This window comes from Sminthopsis crassicaudata, chromosome 4 (assembly GCF_048593235.1).
Source record: "Sminthopsis crassicaudata isolate SCR6 chromosome 4, ASM4859323v1, whole genome shotgun sequence".
Lineage (NCBI taxonomy): Eukaryota > Metazoa > Chordata > Mammalia > Dasyuromorphia > Dasyuridae > Sminthopsis > Sminthopsis crassicaudata.
In genome coordinates, this window is record NC_133620.1 from 452,541,810 (window position 1) to 452,562,108 (window position 20,299).

At 37.4% G+C, this 20,299-nt stretch overlaps 1 protein-coding gene across 3 annotated transcripts in view; it reads left to right on the forward strand.

The window, feature by feature from the left end:
• TAOK1 (TAO kinase 1) overlaps nucleotides 1–20,299 on the forward strand; it is a 130,545-nt gene that overhangs the window by 100,806 nt on the left and 9,440 nt on the right. For all 3 annotated transcript variants that reach the window (XM_074263760.1, XM_074263757.1, XM_074263758.1), the window contains exons 12-19: nucleotides 977–1,180; nucleotides 2,500–2,637; nucleotides 4,541–4,777; nucleotides 5,630–5,758; nucleotides 8,515–8,718; nucleotides 9,151–9,390; nucleotides 15,711–15,923; nucleotides 16,531–16,713. In XM_074263760.1, coding sequence (XP_074119861.1) covers nucleotides 977–1,180; nucleotides 2,500–2,637; nucleotides 4,541–4,777; nucleotides 5,630–5,758; nucleotides 8,515–8,718; nucleotides 9,151–9,390; nucleotides 15,711–15,923; nucleotides 16,531–16,713 — 1,548 coding nt within the window. The remainder of the gene's footprint in view (nucleotides 1–976; nucleotides 1,181–2,499; nucleotides 2,638–4,540; nucleotides 4,778–5,629; nucleotides 5,759–8,514; nucleotides 8,719–9,150; nucleotides 9,391–15,710; nucleotides 15,924–16,530; nucleotides 16,714–20,299) is intronic.

Below are 20,299 nucleotides of genomic sequence, written 5' to 3' on the forward strand. Positions count from 1 at the left end.
AACAGAATATATTCTTAAATAATTCAATAAACCCCAGGCTTGGTTGCTACTAATTGTATTGGTACCAGATTGCTACCAATGGTATTTGCTTTCAGCTACTATTTATTTGGTATGCATCTACTTTATGCCCATTCTGAGGAGACAGAGTTAAAAAACAGTGCCTGCTCTCAAGGAATCATGATCTCTAATGGATTATAGAATGAATATGATTAACTATTTAACTTCATCTTATTTCTTTATTTCCCCATTTTATTTCTTTTTAAGATCTTAAAGCTCTTAAGTCCTTTTTGTGGAAAAAGCAGGCCTAAAAAAAGTGATTTTGTTATTTATAATACTGTTTTTCTGATGTAACTTCCTTTTTTGCTTTTTTTAAAAAAGTCTTAGAATGTGTTTTTTTTTTTTTTTTCCTGGGGAATCATCCTTTGAATAATGAAGTTGAAAAGTATACTTGTATTTTTAAATAGCTGCCAGTAACTTTATATTTCTACAGGATAATTGTGGAATCAGAAGATAGTACCATTAGGAAAGAATAGACAATCAAGGATTTGGGGTGAAGGACTAGCATTGAAAAATTTAAGTATTAAAAGTGTGTAAAAGGAAAGATGTGGTGGTTATGAGGAAACATGGAATAAAAAGCAAAGATCAGAAAGGCATTATGAGACATAAATGAAGAAGAGAACACATGAAAAAAATTGCAAAACTGCAGGCTTTTGTAAAGCTATATAGATGCTAGCTATTACAGTGATGATGAGAGTGCTGGCTGAGGATTTATTTGTGTCTCAGCTGTAATAAACCAACCTCATGCTAGACTTTGAAAATAATCTAACTTTTTTTTTTTATACAAATGTTTGGTTTTCTTAATAGCAGAGAGCTGATAGTTGGGAAGTGTTCAAATCTTGGTATTTCTTAATAAAGCAAACTTCTGATAGATAGTTCATTAATAATGTAAAGATTTTAACTGAATGTTTTCTTATAGGAGCAAGAGCATGTCGTTGGCCGAACAGGAACAGTGAATAGTGTTGGAAGTAATCAGTCCATTCCCAGTATGTCTATCAGTGCCAGTAGCCAAAGCAGTAGTGTTAACAGTCTTCCAGATGCCTCAGATGACAAAAGTGAATTAGATATGATGGAGGGAGATCATACAGTGATGTCTAATAGTTCTGTCATCCATTTAAAACCTGTGAGTATCTGTGTTTCAAAAAAACTATAATATAAAAAGTGGATGTAAATCATGTAGAAGGGGTGGGATTTCTAATACTTTTTAGGCCGTGATTGAACTCCTTTATTTAACTTGCTTCAAATATGCTAATGACAAAATTAGATTCCTACTTAGTAAACTGCACTTGGGGGAAAAAAAGGATTTATTATGTTAGAAGTTAAGTTTCACTTTGCAGTGGTTAAATTTAATTTATATTTTAAAGTAAATCCATATAAAAAGATAACAAATAGAAGTCAGAGATATTAGAACACACAGTGTGAATTGGCTCTATTGTTGGGATCAAGGTATCTCAGTCCCAATTTTACCCAAGGGAAAATTCCCCCAAAGTATCTGGGGAAACCAACTAAATATCAGGGATATGCCTGCTTTCTCCTTTATGTCTGTTTTTGCAAAGTCTTTCCTGTCTCTCTATTCCCTAAAAAGAACACAGGAGGTAAAACTTTAAAAGCACTTTTTAGCACTACTTCTGATAGTGTTGCTTATAATGATGTCTTTGAGCAAAGCTTTCAGGGCAGAATTAAAGTTTATTTTGTATTTTCAGACACTGTGGACCACAACAGTGAAAGAACTTATTCCCTCAGTTAATAGGCTGCTTCTAAAATGTTTGTAGTTAAGAATCTCAGGGTACTTATTTGAAAGAGTCAATACTTCATGAAGATTCCATTGCTTAAAATGGTTTCATGGACTTTTTTTGGACTAAGGAAAGTTATGAAATAGCCATATTGGTGCTAAGACAACAGTAGTCCTGATAGATCAAATCAAGCATATTCTGTTGGTGAAGATAGTGGCTTCTACTGGATCATTATCCTATGAGAAGTGATGAAGTGCCTTTCTGAGGCATTTGGTTAGCATGATAGCATTTTTAGTTTATATGTACTTCATCATGACTCACATATTCATAGTACAAAGAAGAGGTCAACTGCATAGTGCTGTGACTATCAGCACTCTTGCTGTATTAAAAGTGACCCTACTTTCCCACATGGTGGGAAGAATATAAATGTAGACATTAAGTATTTTAGTATCCTGAGTCTGTATTATGTATTATGTATTCAGGGAAGATTCTTTGATTTTTAAATTGATTGTAGATGAAATATGAGAGATTTTTAGTTTTTAGGCATATGTGTATGTTATTTAAGAAAATTACTAATCTAAGTTGTCTTTGATAGAGTCAAATTCCAAGTTTTCCCTTCAAAGGTGCAGTTAAGGGTGTGTGTGTGTGGGGGGGGGGGTGTGGGGGTGTTTTTACCTGCTATACTATTGATGTCATCCTCATTTATCAGGAAGAAGAAAATTATAGAGAAGAGGCAGATCCAAGAACCAGGGCATCTGAACCACAGTCTCCACCCCAACAAGTGTCCCGCCAGAAGTCACATTACCGTAATCGAGAACACTTTGCTACTATCCGCACAGCATCACTGGTATGTTCTTTCTTGGATTCTGATATTTTAAACAGATGCAAGTCTTAACTTTGAGCTCTTTTGTGTCCTCAGTTTTGCTTTTGGGTGCTTCTAGGTAGTCCCCCAAACATGAGCATAAATTCATTTCTTCAATGAGGCCTGCAAAGTATTTGGCACTTTATTCAGTTGTTATATGCAGGATGCAATGCTATAGTGTATTTTTACTTACTATATATTTCCCAATTGTATTTTAATCTGATTCCAGTGTCTTCCCCAGGGGTATATGACACAGCCTCAGGGAGCTTGCAATCTAAGCAGTAAGATAGCATTATGTAATTATTACAAAGTAGGCTAAAATCACCATAAGAAGGGCAACTGTTATTCATAGAAATTAAGAGCTCAAGGAGAACTTCCTGAAGAGGGGGGCATCAGAAATGGAGCTGGAAAATTAGATAGGTATAGGTTAGATAGAAAAAGACTGTAACACATTTAAGAAATAGGGGGCATTATAGTTTGTGGTGTACCTTAAATGCCTGTGTCTTTAATGTACCTTCTCTCCAAATGAACATTAAAATATATATTTCTTTATACTTTATAAGGGTAGTGGGAGAATTCATGAGTTCCTTTAAAAAGATGTCCTACAACCTTGTATTGTTTTTGGGTATTTTAGATTTTTGTGCAGTTGAGTCCAAATCACAAGTTTCAGTGGAACCATTCAAGCAAAATAATGTTTTCTTGTCTATCTTATGCCAAAAACCTATACATGCTATGGATGTGTTTGTTTTTTAGGCATATTAAACTTTGGAATTTTGTTTATAGCTCTCATTAATCTTGTGATAAACTCATAGTTTCCCATTCAGAAAACAAGAGGGCATTCCTGTTCTATTATTTCATCCAAAAAATACATTATTAAGAAGGCCATTAGTAAACAGATCCCGTGAGTCCCTATTTTGTGTATAGCTTTAAATCCAAGGATTTTGCCTTCTGATGGTTTACTTAAACTGTCTGAGATATGACCTAAGCTTGCTATATTGCCACTCCTTTGCTTCCTACTCTCAGATAGAGAGATCAGTGCATGGATTTTAAATCTTTGCAAACTGATCAACCCACTAATTGGGTGTTTCTTAAATTCTTCCTACTACTAATAGAGAAATAGCAAAATTAAATACAGGAACTTTATCATTTCTTCCATGTAAATCTGTAGTTTACCAATAAATTCCTGATCAGTACTGAAATGCCTGATTAGAGCCAATCATTGTAGGGAAATTGTCTCAGTATTCTCCATGCCCTGCCTGCTTCTTCATGTGAATTTTAAGGTTTAGATTCTTTTTTTTTTCTCACCATCTCAAGAAATTGTTGATACATATTTAGTCTAGGGTCTCCTAACTCCCGTGTATCTTTCTGCCATATTTTCTAATAGTTGTTTTTTTCTCATCTGAGCCATTTCTTTTTTCTTCCAGTTAATTTTCCTGAGGCACTTGACCCTATTAATATTCTTCTGTCCATGTGTCTGTCAGCTGAGGTGTTAGCCCATGCATTGAACTCATGTGCTGACCAACTTTAATGTCTCATCTAGTGTAAAAGAATATTAACTAGTATTAAACCCAAGGCTGGCATCCATAAAATGCCACTGAGGGAATCTTTGTTGTAGATCTAGAAGGAATCCGCAGGCATTTACTCCAGACCTGCCATTTTACAGAAAAGCAAACAGGCCTACAGAGGCTGGGAGACAAAGGATTAGAGGCTAGTGGCTAGGGTCTCATCCTGGGTGCTTTGGCCCCAGAATCAGTGCTCCTTCTGCCAATGACATAAGCCAGGTGCCAATTTTTAGGCTTTTCAAACATCTCTAAAACTGATCTCTTTCCAAAGGATAAGGAGGAAAAATTATTTTTCTTATTTCATCCCTCTTGCCTTGAACACCTAGGTTACAAGGCAGATGCAAGAACATGAGCAAGACTCGGAGTTGAGAGAACAGATGTCTGGCTACAAGCGCATGAGGCGGCAACACCAGAAGCAACTGATGGCTCTAGAGAACAAGCTCAAGGCCGAGATGGATGAGCACCGCCTCCGACTAGACAAAGACCTCGAGACACAGCGCAACAATTTTGCTGCAGAAATGGAGAAACTTATCAAGAAACACCAAGCGGCTATGGAGAAGGAGGTAGGGAAACAGATTGTGAACGTGTTTGTTGTCCTGTCAATTGATGTTCATCTCTTAGCACTGACAAAGGGATGACACTGAGTGTTTTCCATGTCTCTTCCTAGAAGTCAAGCAAATTGACAATTAGGGAGAAAACCCTTAATTGTATAGTATCTCTCTCAAGGAATTTCTGTAGCTTCAGAAAGATGTTTTTGCTTTATGCTGTTTGCTTGCAGATGAAGCACAGAAAGATGGGAGTAATTTTCCTATGTGTTCTCCCTTCATTTTAGATGATAAGCAGTGCTTGTGAATAACCAATGGCAGCAGTGAAATTATCTTTTGTAGCTTTCATTATTTTTGAGGATCGGAAAATGGCTCCAAAAGACTTTTGCTCAAATTTTCTGGGGTCTGATCATTTAGATCAGGGACTGGGAGTCACTTCCACTATTTAACTTAACAATTTTGGGGTTAGTTATTCAAATAAGTCTTTGTCTCAGTTTCTTCACTTGTCAGATTGGTGTGGTATTTTTAGCATTTTATTCTTCATTGGAATTTTCTTTTTTAAAATGAATGTTGGTTGCAAGACAATAGCTTCTGCCTACATGATGTTAGAGAATAGTGACTGCTAAAGTCAATAAACAACTTATCATTTGAGAAGAAATAAATGGTTTAAGTTTTTTCCTTTTCTTTTAGTTGTGTAGTATCATGTAACATTCTTCATATAAAAGTGGTGACACAGAAATGGTGACCTTAAGTAAACAAACAACTTAATCTTCCATAAGTTGATATATATGTTGTACCACAATAAAGTAAATTAAGTTGAATGGCATGCAATTCACCTTTTCTTATATGTTTGTTTGTTTGTTTTTCTAGGCAAAAGTGATGGCCAATGAAGAGAAGAAATTCCAACAACATATTCAAGCACAGCAGAAAAAAGAATTAAATAGCTTTTTAGAGTCCCAGAAGAGAGAGTACAAATTACGCAAAGAGCAACTTAAGGAGGTATTTCTCTTTTTTTATGCAAATGTTGAGGCCAGACTTCGGCTCTGCAACTGGTTGAGTTGGGAGGAATGAGTTTGCTTGGGCAAACCACTTCATAAAAATATCCCGCAATCCCAAGTTAGATGTAAGTTCTCAGCTGTGGAAGCATTCCTTGATGGTTGATATTGATGCTTTTCTTTTACCTTTGATTACTTATCCATTCCATTATACTGAGAATAAGTATGGTACATGAGAAATAAAGCAAGCATTTTTAAAGAGATAATTAAATGGAACATGGGGAATAATTTCTTACTTCTCATGATGAATGCTAAAGTTATTTGACTTGCAGTGGTAGAAAAGATTCAAAAGTCAGCCTAAAATTGGTTTAAAGAAGGCAACTTATCATTGCTCCAGTTATCATTAAATTGGTGTACCTGAGAAAACCCATAAAGATGGCTTATATAAATAGCCATTTCTTTGTAAAATAATTTATAATCTTTGGGTCTTATTCAGAGTCATTCATAGGCACTTTTATACCATCAGTATACAAGGAATGTCTAGCATAGATCCCCTATTTCTAGATTAGATGCCAATGATGCTTTTAGTTTCATCTCTTACCTCCTCCCTATCTTCCATGTCTTTCGAAAGGCAAACTAGTATTTCAGCTTCAAATCTAAATTTTTATATGTTCTTATAAATGTATTAATTTCTCCTATGGGCAGAAACTTATATTCTTATTAATAATTTACAAGAATGTGGTCAGATGTGATACATATCACTTAGAATAAGTCAAAAGCCATTCATTTTAGGAAAAATTGGATTTCTGCTAATAAAAGTACAAACTTTTTTGACCCCATAGTAAGGATAGTTGATTTCGCCATATTGGCTTCTCAAAAGTAAAATTTGTTCACTGTCTTGTTTGATCACACCTTTCATATCTCTTTGTTCTTTAGAATTATTAAAGATTGGTGGTCAGCAGATAGTTCTGAAGATACTTTATATATGTTTATAAATATATATATATATGTATATATATGTTTATAAATATATATGTGTGTATATATATGTTTATATATATATATGTTTATAAATATATATGTGTGTGTATATATATGTTTATAAATATATATATTTTTAAATTTTTTATTTATTTATTTTTATTTTTATTTTATTTTATTTTATTTTTGTCCTCACAACAGTCCTGGGAGGAAGTACCTTCAGTAAAATGGCAGCAAAATTAATTGTTCATAAGAATGAGTATTTAAATGAAGTCTCTAGATAGAAAAGTGATCTAATTGGATACTTGAAGCATCAATTAATAGATACTAATAGCACAAGTCATATCTTTTGGGAATCTTACAAATTTTTTTTTTTTTACCTTAAAAGTGTTTCTTACACACTAAAAGATTTCTGTTCTTAGAGCACTTTCAGTGGCAGATAAATTTTTTTCCCTTACAAATTGATTGTCTGAAATATTTTAATATACATATAGTTAACTATAAATGATGTGATAGGCAAGATGTGGATATCCTATATAATATCTTATATATTCTTTTTCATGTATTCATCATCTCATCAAAGGTAACCATCTATATGTTGCGGGTCAAAGACATATTGCCTATTATAAGCACAATTTTAGTAATTAGGCTTTTTCAAGTGATTGTTTTATATGGTAATTCTGTAATACAGAAAATACAGATGAAAACTTGGAGATTCTAAAATATATTCCTCAAATATATTTATTATAAGATTGTTATTAGATAACTGAATTTAATGATAAGTAAGCTGGATTTTCTGATATCAGAAATAATATCAATTAATTGATATCAATAAAAATAAACAGTGACCACTCTTCAAGTAAATTGGGTAACACAGAAATTGTTTTTAAGCAGTAAGTTAGATTTGATGATTTTGTTATAAGCCTAACCTATTAATTGATTTTTTTTCTGTTATTCATGTGTTATCATTTGGTAGAAGATGGAGACATAGTAAAACTTAAATTTTGTTGTCATCTTCTTGGACCAGCATTATGAATAAAGCATGTCAGTTTCAAAGAATTTTCAGTTGCATCATCATAGTTAATTTTGATATTGTGTTTAGACTACGGAAAGTACTGAAGACTTTAGATTAGTCCATTGGCCATTCTGCCATTCATATTATTAAGTCTCTTGACCATTTTTGTTCTCTTATTTGCTATAAGAGCATTTTTGTTGAGGTAGATGGATTGAAATATAAGGTAATAAACTATGGGACTTCTGTGGTTATTATAGAACCATTTATAATCTGTAAAACCAGGAGATATGGCATTGCTTAATAACTGTTTCAGCTCCATATTTTATGCTACTCTTTTTAAAATAGCAGCCCCAGAACATTCACTTCCTTCTGGCATTCTTGAAGAGGGATTTCTTAGCTATATGGTGCATGCTAACTGGTGGGCTTTCTCAGACCCTACTCCTGATTCTACAGTTTGTTAAAAATGGAGCCATTTAAATCTAAAAAGCATTATGTGTTTCCTGGTACACAGGCCATTTGTCCTTTCTTCACTGACTTTTAATGCCAAGAAAGAACAAAACACTGTTCTGGGGTATTCTGAAGACCAAGATTGCCTAGTGCTGAAATGTCACCTTAAGGACAATATTTGGCCACTGTAGGTGATGTCCTGAATTTCTTTTTTTAGGTTCTCAGAAGGTCAAAGGAATAATAAATATCATCCTAATCTGGTGTGATGACTTTGGTTGCACATAGATAATAGAATTTAGTCTGAATTCTTTTTCCAGGAGCTAAATGAAAACCAGAGTACCCCAAAGAAAGAAAAACAAGAATGGCTCTCCAAACAGAAGGAGAACATCCAGCACTTCCAAGCAGAAGAGGAGGCTAACCTCCTCAGAAGGCAGAGGCAGTACCTGGAGCTGGAGTGCCGGCGCTTCAAAAGGAGAATGCTGCTCGGCCGTCATAATTTGGAGCAGGATCTTGTCAGAGAGGTGTGTTAGCAGTCGTGTCAGAGGTTCAGTATGGCACTATGGGCACACGTATTGCTTGGGCCAGCTGAGGGTCCTTTTCTTAATCCTAATACTTGTAGAAGTTGGAATGTCAATTAGATAATCATCTCCTAGTCTAACCTCTAGGAACTCTTGATTTTGACTTTCATTTGACAGGATGGCTTAAACATAAACTATACATATAGTTTAAACATATTGATAAATTGTATAGTAGCCATAATTACTAGGAAGAATCATTAACACCAAGTGCCCCAAAGTATAAGAAAATGTGTGCTACCTGATGCCAAGGAATGCAGCTCTAGCCAAAGACCCCAATCATTGACTCTGCCCTGTAGCCACGCCCAAGTCAGAGAGCCTCCTTCTATTCGTGTATCTGAGAAACAGCTCATCCCTGTCTCTCATTTTCTCGATTAGGAGTTAAATAAAAGGCAGACCCAGAAGGACTTGGAACACGCCATGCTCCTGCGACAACACGAGTCCATGCAAGAGCTCGAGTTCCGCCACCTCAGTACCATTCAGAAGATGCGCTGTGAACTGATCAGGCTACAGCACCAGACAGAGCTCACCAACCAGCTGGAGTATAACAAGCGGCGGGAGAGGGAGCTGAGGCGCAAGCATGTCATGGAGGTTCGGCAGCAGCCCAAGAGTCTGAAGGTACGTGAGAAGTCCTATGGAGACACAAAGGAACCAGCGAAAAAATAGCTTTCCTACACTTTTTCCTAGGATTTTTGTGTGTGTGTGTGTGGTCCATTTCCCTCTCCCCAACAATACCATCTTTGTACCTTTGTGGCATATCTTTTTCTCTGATGTGAGCATGGTTCAGGAAGGAAAGGTACACACTTAAATGAAGGTGATTATCACTGAATAGTTTCTTTCTGGACACTACTAACCATCTCAGAAAAGTCTAGGAACTCACATAGCCTGTTCCAGTCCCTGTCCATGTTATCTCCTGACCCTACCAGCCCATGTCATTAAGGGCTTGGCACAAGTGGCTGGAATGCAAACTTAATTCTTATATATGTAACAATTTTTCTTTATAAATATCAGGTGAGGGCATGATTTCTAAATCATCTTTATTTTCCAAATAAGATAGCCTTTTGGGTCTGGCCTGTAAACAATTTAGTATTACTCAGTTCTGCTCATTTGCTAATGTACAAATATGGACATTTAAATGAAAAATGTTGCTGATCAGTGCTGTTTAGTGTCAGGAGAAGAACAGAATAAGCTAGTTATTAAGTCAAAGTATAGGATTAAAAAAAATAGAATTTTAATAGTAGAAAAATTGAATTTAAAAGTTATGTACTTGTAACATACCATAGTATCACTGCTAGAATTAAACTATTTCTTCCTAAAGTTCTATCCATGTCCAGTGAAGGTCATAAAGTCTATTAAAGGTTGAATGATCCTGAGGGCTTTCTTGCTGCTGTCTCTTTTGGAAGCAGGGCACTCATTCTCGTTACTTAAAGCCTGATGGAGTAGAAAAAGAAGGGTTCTCCTATTGGACTCACTGTGTCTTGGAACAGAGATACTTGTGTCTACAAAATCTCTATCCACAGCACCCAAGTCTTCAGAGTAGTTACCCAGGAGGATCTGAGGTAGATCAGGGACATGAAGGAAATTTCATTCTCGATCTCAAAACACTTTGCTGTCCCCATTGACTTAAATTATGGACTTTAAACTTCATTCATTTATGAAGCTGAAACATTTAGGCTTGGCAGTGATTTGACAAATTTGTTCTTTGCTTTTTGTTTTTGTTTGTGCTCTGTGACTGAATGAATAGATGCTATAATCAGGAAATTCTTCACCTTCAGGAGATGTTGGGGGGAGTGGGGCATAGACTCAGAATTTCCTACTGGTTTTCCTTCATGTTGTAACTTACCTACTTGTTTTATGTGAGTAAAAAGTGCCTTTTCTCTATTGAAGCTGATTCTTCCATCTAAAGTAATCTGGTTTTTAGTGAGGGGTTTTCCTTTTCTGAACTTTAAATTTAGTCCAAGTTAAATTTTTTATTTTATCTCACTTGTAGCTCTGGTGATTTAGTAGCATTCCGTCATTTTATTTTCTTTCCTTTCCAAGTAAATTTTCTTCTTCATGGCTAGTTGGAGAGACCTCCTTTTCTCCCTTCAGGCCACTGAGATTAACAAATTGGATACCTTTCATCATGAAGCATTTGAAATATGAAAACTTGTTAAAGAGTGGTGCATCATGGTAACAGCCTTTGATTCTTTTCTCTGCCCAGTTTCTGACTGGAAGAAACAGGGAAAATTCTAAGGATTAAGCATTCTGCTTCAGAGATGTGGTACCATATATATAGAAAATTACATTTTCCACTTAGCTAAAAGAAATTCTCTCCAGACCTCCAGTAGAATCACGACATGTGACTATGACAGGGAGTCTCAAGGGAGTGGGTGGAAAGTGAGGAAAGAATAAACTTGATGTCATCCACTGTGAATAAGGACACTCTGCCAGAAATCATGCCTTGAAGGGGGGGAAGGACAGTTTAGGCCCAGCAGATTGCAATTCAACTGAACAGTCATAATTCTAATGTTCTCTCAGTAGAGAGGAAGATTCCTTAGATCAGATCCTAGGGCAAAGAATTTAGAACTTTTTTTTTCTCCAAAGCTACCCAAAAAACAAACAAAAATATTCTTTTCTTACACAGACTCTATAGTGTAACTTGTGTTTTTTAGTGTGGTAAGTGTTTGCATCCTCTTGAGGATGTCTGCAGGTACCTTTCTCTAGTTAAAATTTCAGTTCTTGAAAAACTCTGTGGTATTAGGCACTGTGTTGTGTCTTGAGGGATCCTGGTTCTCCAGGACTTTGCACTTTGTTGGAGGATACAGTGTATATGATAATTAGTATCTGACAGGTACACAAATTTTAGGAGGGAGCACTAGGAGCTGAGAGAATGAGAATAGGCTTTATAGGGCTGAGTCTTAGACTAAATTCCCAGTAAGGAAGTGGGGAAATGGCAGTACAGAAGTACAAAAAGGAAGGGGGTATGTCATTTGAGAGAAGCAGCGTGGTGATCAATTTGAACTGTGGCAAGCAGGACAAGGAATAATGGGTTTTGTTTAAAGTACTTGGACATCACTAATATGGACATATATTCTCCCTGATTTTTTGGTTAAAGGTTTGGGGACCAACCACAGGCAAGGGCCCTTTTGTGTCTCTAGAGTAGAATTACTTTATCTTCCGAAGAGATCCCAGAAGAATGGTGGTTATTTCTATTCTTTTTTTTTTTTTTCTTTTTGTTTAAATTTTATTTATTTATAAAAATTTTTTTACATTATATATGCATGAGTAATTTTTTTTCATAACATTATCACTTGTATTCATTTTTCCAAATTATCCCCTCCCTCCCTCTACCCCCTACCCCTGATGACAGGCAATCCCATACATTTTACATATGTTACAATAGGTTATTTCTATTCTTGAGCCCCAACTGAATATATCTTTGTATGACTTTTTTCTAGATTATGGAAAGATTAAGCTTTCTTTTTATTTCTCAGTGAGCACTTACTAAATACTTACTGTATGCTGGACACTGGCTGGGAATACAGAGAAAGGAAAAAAGTATTGATTGGGGCTATAGAGAGCTCACATTTTAATGGAGCAGACAATAAACAAATAACAGTAAATCTATAAAATATATATATATAGTGTAAATGGAATCTAATTCCAGAAGAATGACATTAGCAACAGAAGGGGCTAGAAAAGATCTCTTTGCTAGAGTTGGGAATTGACCTGACTCTTAAAAAAAAAGGCAAGAAAGCCAAGGAGGTTAAGGTGAGCAAGGAAGGCCTTTAAGTATGAGGATTGAAAGCTCAGAGGCATCTTGGGGAGAAGGGGGCAAAGGGAAGATGGAAGGAGGCTGGTGTAGATGGGTCATTATGGATGTGGATTAAAGTAAAGTATAAAAAGACTGGAAAGGTAAAAGAGACTAGGTTATGAAAGGCTTTACATAACAAACAGAAGTTTTTATTTGAAGAATTAGATTTGATCCTGGGGTAATACAGAGTCACTAGAGTTTATTGAGTAGAGGATTTAAATGCAGACATACACTTTATGATTATCACTTTAGTAGCTGTTAGTAGCTGAATATAGAGGATGAATTGGACTTGAGGTAGGAATATTAATTAATTTTTTGGAATTTTAATTAATTAGGGAGTTTGGAAGCCAGATTGCAGAGGGTTTATTAGTGAATGGGATGAGAGGAATGGGAGGTACCAAGTGTAAGCAGCCTTCTTAAGAAGCTAAGCTGAGAAGGGGAGGAGCAACATAGGATTATAACCAATTAACTAAGGCTTTTTTAAGAATGGGGAAGATACAGGGGTAGAGAGGACTAACATAGATAATATAAGGACAGTTTACTGGAGAGGGTGAGAGATGATGAGATTAAGGGTGAATGTAGAAGGATTTGTCTGTAGAAGGGAAGTTGAAGATAGTGTAAGGAGGTGTTTGAGTGATAGGAAATCAAAAGAGATCTCTCACTGAATAGCTTCAAATTTTTTTAAAGTATAAAACGAGATTCTCAGCTGAAACACTGAAGAAGAGGATACTATAGAAGGCTTGAGAAAGAATAAAAGATGGTGAATGGTAGAACAAATCAACTCAGAAGGTATAAAATAGTTGCCTTGCTCTAATGAGGGCTCAGCTGAGATTGTGTCACATTAATTTGTAATAAACCCAATCAGAGCAGCTCTGTAAAATTTTTCTTCAGCTTCATTCAGTAACAAATAAATAGGAATCAAATTTACAAGATGTCTAGAGTAATTAACTGTTAGAGCTATGCAAGATGTGGTTGGAGATGGGACAGGGACAAGTGCAGAGTTGAGCTGATTTGGCACTGGGTGGAGATTGTAGCCATCATAGGGTTCCAGACCAGGAAATGACTGAGGAAGGGAATGGAAGTCACAATGAGTAGAACAGGCTTAGGAGTTCAAAGCATGGGAAAAGATGAAATGATAAAAAATGCTGTTCAGGTGAAGGAATTTTGGAGTTAATGAACAAACCCACATTTGTATATAACCATTTTGATATGTAGCTAAGGTGAACAATGGAGGAATAGATCAAGAAAATTAATAGATTGAGCAACTGGAAAATTGTATGAATGCAAGAGGTGAAGTGGAAAATGGCTATGAATCAGGCAGTGAACTCATTGAGGATGGGAGAATGTTCTAGAAGCCAATAGATAATAACCATCAAGATCTTGATTGGGTGATAAATTTGAATAGCATGGCCCTAAAGAAAAGGGAGGTTTCTGAGTGAGAGGGGCTGAAGGAACAAGAAGTATTCTAGTGCCATCATCACAGCAATGAATCAGGAGTTGTGAGTAAAAGGGCAAGCAGTTCTAGGAAAGATGGCCAGAGGCTGGCTCTTTCATCAAGAGGGATCCAGATTTCAGAGCCAGAAGATGATTTAGGAAAGAAAAAGATTTAAGGGGGAAAAGTCAGGGTCAGTAAACATGCATTAAGCAGTTATTATATTGTAGGCACTATGCTCAACTCTGGGAATACAAAGAAAAGGCATTAAGATGATCAACAGAAGCTGAAAAGTGTATGGGGGTGAACAGAAGGGGGACAACCAGATGGGAAATGAAATAGTGGAGAATCTGAGAGGAACTCTTCAGTGTCCCCCAGAGCTACCCTCTCCAATTGGGTGGGAATGTTCAGGAAACAGGTGTTTTTAAGAGTTGATTTCATTTGCAGAAAAAGAAGTTTCTGGGGGTCATGAAATCAGGAGAACAGCCAATCAGGAGATGATGTGATTTTGTTATCAAGGGAACAGCAAGCTCTAAGTGAATGCCAGAAAATGGAAGAAGTGAGAAAAAGCAAAAGATGACAGGAAGTGTGTAGATTACAGGGCAAGGATCCCAAAGATACAGTGGGATGGGTAGGCAGATGGGAGTAAGGAGTATGCAGGGGGAGATTGAGCCAGGTGAAAGGGAAATAGGAAAGTAACAGGTGGAATGGGTGTCCATATTTGCAGTTGGGAGTTCATAATTCATAATGAGGCTAGTGTGAGGAAATCAGTTGTATGCTAATCCTGGAGAATGAATCCAGGCAGAGTATCAGGGGTGAGATCATTCCACCGAAAGAAGCAGGTGATTAGACTATTCAAGCTCCTTGTTCAAGCTGGTGTCCCATGAATCCCCGGGAAGCCTGCTTTGCAACAAGCAGGAGTAAGTAGAAGGGAGTGTGATCAGGAGGCAGGAGATAGCAGAGTGGGGTGGGCTAGCTAAAGCAGGGGCCAGCTTCTTAATGCTTGTTGGGGAAGGGGCACTGAGAAAGGCAGTGACTGATACTTTTTCATTCCTTTGTTTGTGCAATCACAGAGTAAGCTTGTCCCCTGAAGGAGAAAAGACAGGAGTATTAACGGAGTAGAAAAACCTTCTCAATTAGCCTCAAGCATGTCACATTCCTCTTGTTTGTTTATGGCTGTGTGGCCAATCTGGTAACTGGACCTGAGGCTCTCCCTGACATCCGAGGAGGGCCGGGCCTGAGCATCCTGTGGCAGAGACAGGGCTCAGGAGGCTGCTGTGAGGGCGGATTCACAGAAACTGTGACGTTCCCAGCATACTGATTCAGAGAGGCCCTTTGAGTTTGTGTCTCTGTCCATCACAAGGATTTTCAAGCCAATCCAGAGTCCACTGAATGAATCCCTGAAGTCATGACCAAGTTGGCCAGAAAAGGGAAGAGGACTGCTGAGAGCAGAGCCATCAGTAGGATCTTTGTGTCCTGACACATGTTGAAGTTGGAGCTTTTCTTATCAAAATGCCAACGTTCCACGTTTTAAAGGAAGGTAGCTGTGGCCTGGGATCCCATCTGTTTTGTGTGTGTGTGTGCGTGTGCCTTGGACTTACTTCTGTTTCTTTCCTTTAGGCTTGTAATTAGAGCATGAAGTCTCAGCTTCTCAAGATAAGAGTAATTTGAAAACCATCTAACTGATGCATCCTTTCTCTCTTTTCTCAGTCTAAAGAACTACAAATAAAAAAACAGTTTCAAGACACCTGCAAGATTCAGACCAGACAGTACAAAGCCTTGAGGAACCACTTGTTGGAGACCACACCAAAGAGTGAGCACAAAGCAGTTCTCAAGCGGCTCAAGGAGGAACAGACGAGGAAACTGGCCATTCTGGCAGAGCAGTACGATCACAGCATTAACGAAATGCTCTCTACACAAGCTGTGAGTGGCTTTGTCTGCACAGGCTCCCCCCACCTAGATGACATGAAGATAGCCAGAACAGACATTGAAACCAAAATTCTCCTGCTGTAGCTCCAGGACATTAGTGACAGTGGCCTTCCCATGAGGTGGAGAGTGAATCAGATGGAAACAGATTCTGTCCCAGCCCCCTTTTCTCCCCATAAACCACTTCTTTTTCTAAAGAACAGGATTAGGTCCCTTCTAACTGCTTAAGGTCAGTAGTTATAGCTGGCCAACTCAGTGGGCCAATAAGTAGTATTAGATTGAGAGTTTCCCCCATTATCCCATTTGAATGGAATGCTGCTGCTTTTCTGTTCTTTCCCTTTAGTGAGTAAAAAAAATAAAAAAAAAAAACTTACATCATTTAGCCTGATACTAGATTTCTCAAGCTCTATTCAGGCTAGCTTATTAAAAGTATCATCTTTGTTTACAAGAGGTAATAAGTGCATACTTTATTAAAAAACAAACCCAAACAGACAAAAACCCTTCCCTGTTCTCCCTTTCTCTTTTCTTTTCTTCTCCCCACCCTTGAGTGGGTTACCAGAAGCCTGCCCCCATGTGAGTCAGGCCTCTTTTTTTCCCCTCCCAGCTTCGTTTGGATGAGGCTCAGGAAGCTGAGTGCCAAGTTTTAAAGATGCAGCTGCAGCAGGAGCTGGAACTACTCAATGCATATCAAAGCAAGATCAAGATGCAGGCGGAGGCCCAGCATGACCGGGAGCTTCGAGAGCTAGAGCAGAGGGTCTCCCTCCGCAGAGCACTCTTGGAGCAAAAGGTATATCTGACCCATGGGCTTGTGCATCTCTTGTTAGCATCCGGTAATATAGTCATGTTGGTGGTGCCAGCCTTAATGGCTGATCATTAGAAAGGGGCAGAACTCAGGGAAGATGAGTGCTAAAACGGGGATATTGGGACAGACAGCTTCAGTAGTGGAGAGAGAAGACGGGACTGTCTGCCTGGAATGTCTGGCGGCCTCAGTCTTCATTTCCACGTAAACAGATTCCCAGAGATCACTGATTTAAGAGGATTGTCACCCATACCAAGCCCTTTGCTTATTCACACAGCTGAAAGGTTGGGCAGAAAAAGGGCATCTTGAGAGAAGTTTGGCAGCATTAGCATATGTGGTGGCAAAGATTGGGAATTCTTTTCCCCTATTGGATCCAACTAAGCAAGTGTATTTTTGTGTGTGTGTGTGTGTGTGTGTGTGTGTGTGTGAGAGAGAGAGACAGAGAGAGACAGAGAGAGACAGAGAGACAGAGACAGAGACAGAAAGGAGGAAAGAAAGAGAGGAATCTTTGCAGGAGTGCTCCCATTGGTCCTAGAAACCATCTAGCCCTATGAATTTAGACTTTATATTTAACATAGAAAACTCTAGAATTTCAATGTAAAATTCTCTGCACTCATGAAAAATGACTGAATTGGAGCTCTTTTCCCAGCTCTTCTCCCATTAATTAGCCCATCCTAAGCAGCAAGATCAGGAAGAAATGCTGGAGTTCAGGATTTCCTCTTTGTGTGTTAGCACCACCTAGTGGCTACATTTTCTCAATATTGAATTAGTATCATTTTGTCTTCTGGCCATGTCCAACTGAAGTCTATTTTTCTAATGTCATAGGAAACATGACTCCTTGACATGCAGGCCCAGAATGGCTCTTTGAAGATCAGTCAATATAATAGAAATGTCAAATGTTTTAAAAGTATCAGTTTTCAAATGCTACCTGGTTTTCCAAGGATAATTTCTATATTTTAATTCTTTAATGTCATATTAGAATTGTCACACAATTACCTACTTGTAACACAATTGCCTGATGAAAAGAAACTTAGACTGAACAAATAACAAAATGCCTAGAAAATAGGGAAATATTCTTGAACCCAACAAGAGTAAATTTTACTTGTTTCCAGATGGATAATCATTTGTGGCATGGAATTGTTTTAAGTCTAACGAAATGTAAGTTCTTATAGACTAAGCCACCCAGCAGATGAGCTATGTATGTTTCCCTATGAGTGAGACCATACTTTTATTTTTCTCAGCCTTCACTTAGATTCATCTTGCATCTAAATGATTCAGAATGTTATGTGCCAAATGAAAAAGATTCTGAATTGTCCTCATAGACTATTCTCAAAGTCATCTTTCTTCCAAAGGGGAAATGAACTTTGTAGTGCTCTTGGCCAGGACAGTGTCTCTCTGGGGGACTTTTGAGTAAAAATGGTATCTGACATTCTTACATCATGACTAGAGTCCTTTCTCCTCTTGGAAAGTTGTTCACTCTTCCCTGGAGCTTAACATTTCCTACAAAAATATCCGATGAATTGGGATAGATCCTACTGTATTTACCCATTTGGTTCTGATGAACTCTTCAACTTAAGGATGTCTTCAAAGCAATTACTTATATGTAATAACTATCACGTGTGAAATTGTTTTGGCTTAAAGAAAAGAAGTGGCCTGGCCTGGGCCTTTTAAAAAAAAATGTTTTATTGATGCTTCTTTGATGCTACCATCACTTTGCAGTGACTCCTAGTAGAGCTCTCCCTGATGATACAGAAGTACAGTTAAGTCGGACACTGCAGTCCATTGGCCGTGCTGGAAAAATGCAAGGGCATGTATTTGTGCCTGTAGTCGTTCAAGGGGCAAGAGAGGTCTCTTGCAAACTTTGGGCTTTTCATGGTATTCCTGCCATCATGTAAGGAGAGGAAATAAGTAGGTATTAAGGAGGTGACAAGAATGAGTATTAAAGGCATTGGATGCTTCCCCTTTGCCCACTTGACAATCTAACCAGACTGGCCTCCCTCTTGTTCTCCCCCATCCCCACCTCTTTCCTCTCATCTGTGTACTTTGTTTGGAAGGCAGTTCCTCCCTTCTACCTCATTTCCTTCAGAGCCGGACTTTTGGGCACCTGGCTGCAGGAAGCCTTTTCTGGATTTACATGTTTCCAATTTACATGCACCTATTGGTTCACATGGTTATTACACAAGATAGTTTAAATGACTTCTGGCTCTCAGCGACAATTTGATATTTTTTTTCCTGGCCATAATAAGTGTCTTAATATTGATTGGCTGAAATGCCCCAACAATGTTGTCCCAATCAGTGTAATTTTGTGATGCTTTCATTAATACTTTATTACCAAATTTCATGGGAATATCAAAGACCTAAGAATCAATGAACAATTTAAGAATTGGTCTTAGGACTGTGTGTCACAGACTCCTCTCAGGCTAGAAACTGACATTGGCAGAAAGCAATGAATCACATGTAAACCCAAACTGACGCCAATATCTGTCAGTATCTTATCTAAAAAAGGACTTTGTTTCCAAGCCACATAATCTGTACTTCTATTAAAACAGATTAAATTTAGGGTCATTGATAACCAGATCCTTAACTGATTTATCAGCTATTCAACATATAGTCAGTTCCTTTGCTGCTATTGGCTGGGTCTAGAGATATAATATTTTGGGTTATATCTATAATAGCAATAACTAGGAAACTTTGTTTGCAAGAAATTAGGAGAAGATTAATGAAAGAAGGTAAATGATTGCTGGATTTAAGTGAAGACTTGAATAACTACATTTGCTAGAAGACGAGAAAGGCAGGTAATCAGGAGTCATTGTATAATCAGAATTAAGAGTTGGAAGGACCCCCAGAGCTAGCCCCCTTCCTGATAGAGGAGGAAAGAAAGACCCAGAGGAATCATGTGACTTTTTCTTTTTTATATTTTCAGTTCTACATTCTTTCCCTTCTTCCCCCTGCCCTGTTCATTAAAAAACAAGAAAAAGTTTCTTACAGAGAAAAGTCATAGGGTTGTGGGCACCTGATCTGTATGTTTTCCCACTGTATCTTAATGCTGCCTTAGACTGAGTGTTTGATTCTGAACTTTTTTACCCAGTGAAACAGTGGCTAAAGTTCACCACGTACAGTAATTTTTTCCTTTTAATTCCCTCTGTAGCTAGTTTAGCAATCTTATGTCTCTTATTACTTAGTTTGACTTCTAGAAGTCCTCTGAATTTGTCTTTTAGTTTAAAATAAAATGAATATATGGAAGTGAAATATTGAATAAACTTTGGGATCAAACTCTTTTAGTAGATGTGTTGCATACTTTTTATAACAGGCAACAATCTTTGGGCAGTTGTCATACAGAGGTTCGTCAAACATTTGAGAAATGCTAAGTTACTATTATCTTCTATAGTCTTACTAAGTAATATTGACTTTGCTTTTGAATGTGTTTCCAAAAAGCTACAGTTAATAGCAGTAATAGTAATAGCAAATAAAATAGCCTTCTCCTTATTTTGTTTAATTCATCTAAAATTCATTGTAGCTTTGCATGTGCAGTATCTTTGTGAGGTCCTGGGACATAGATGGACAAAATCCTTGC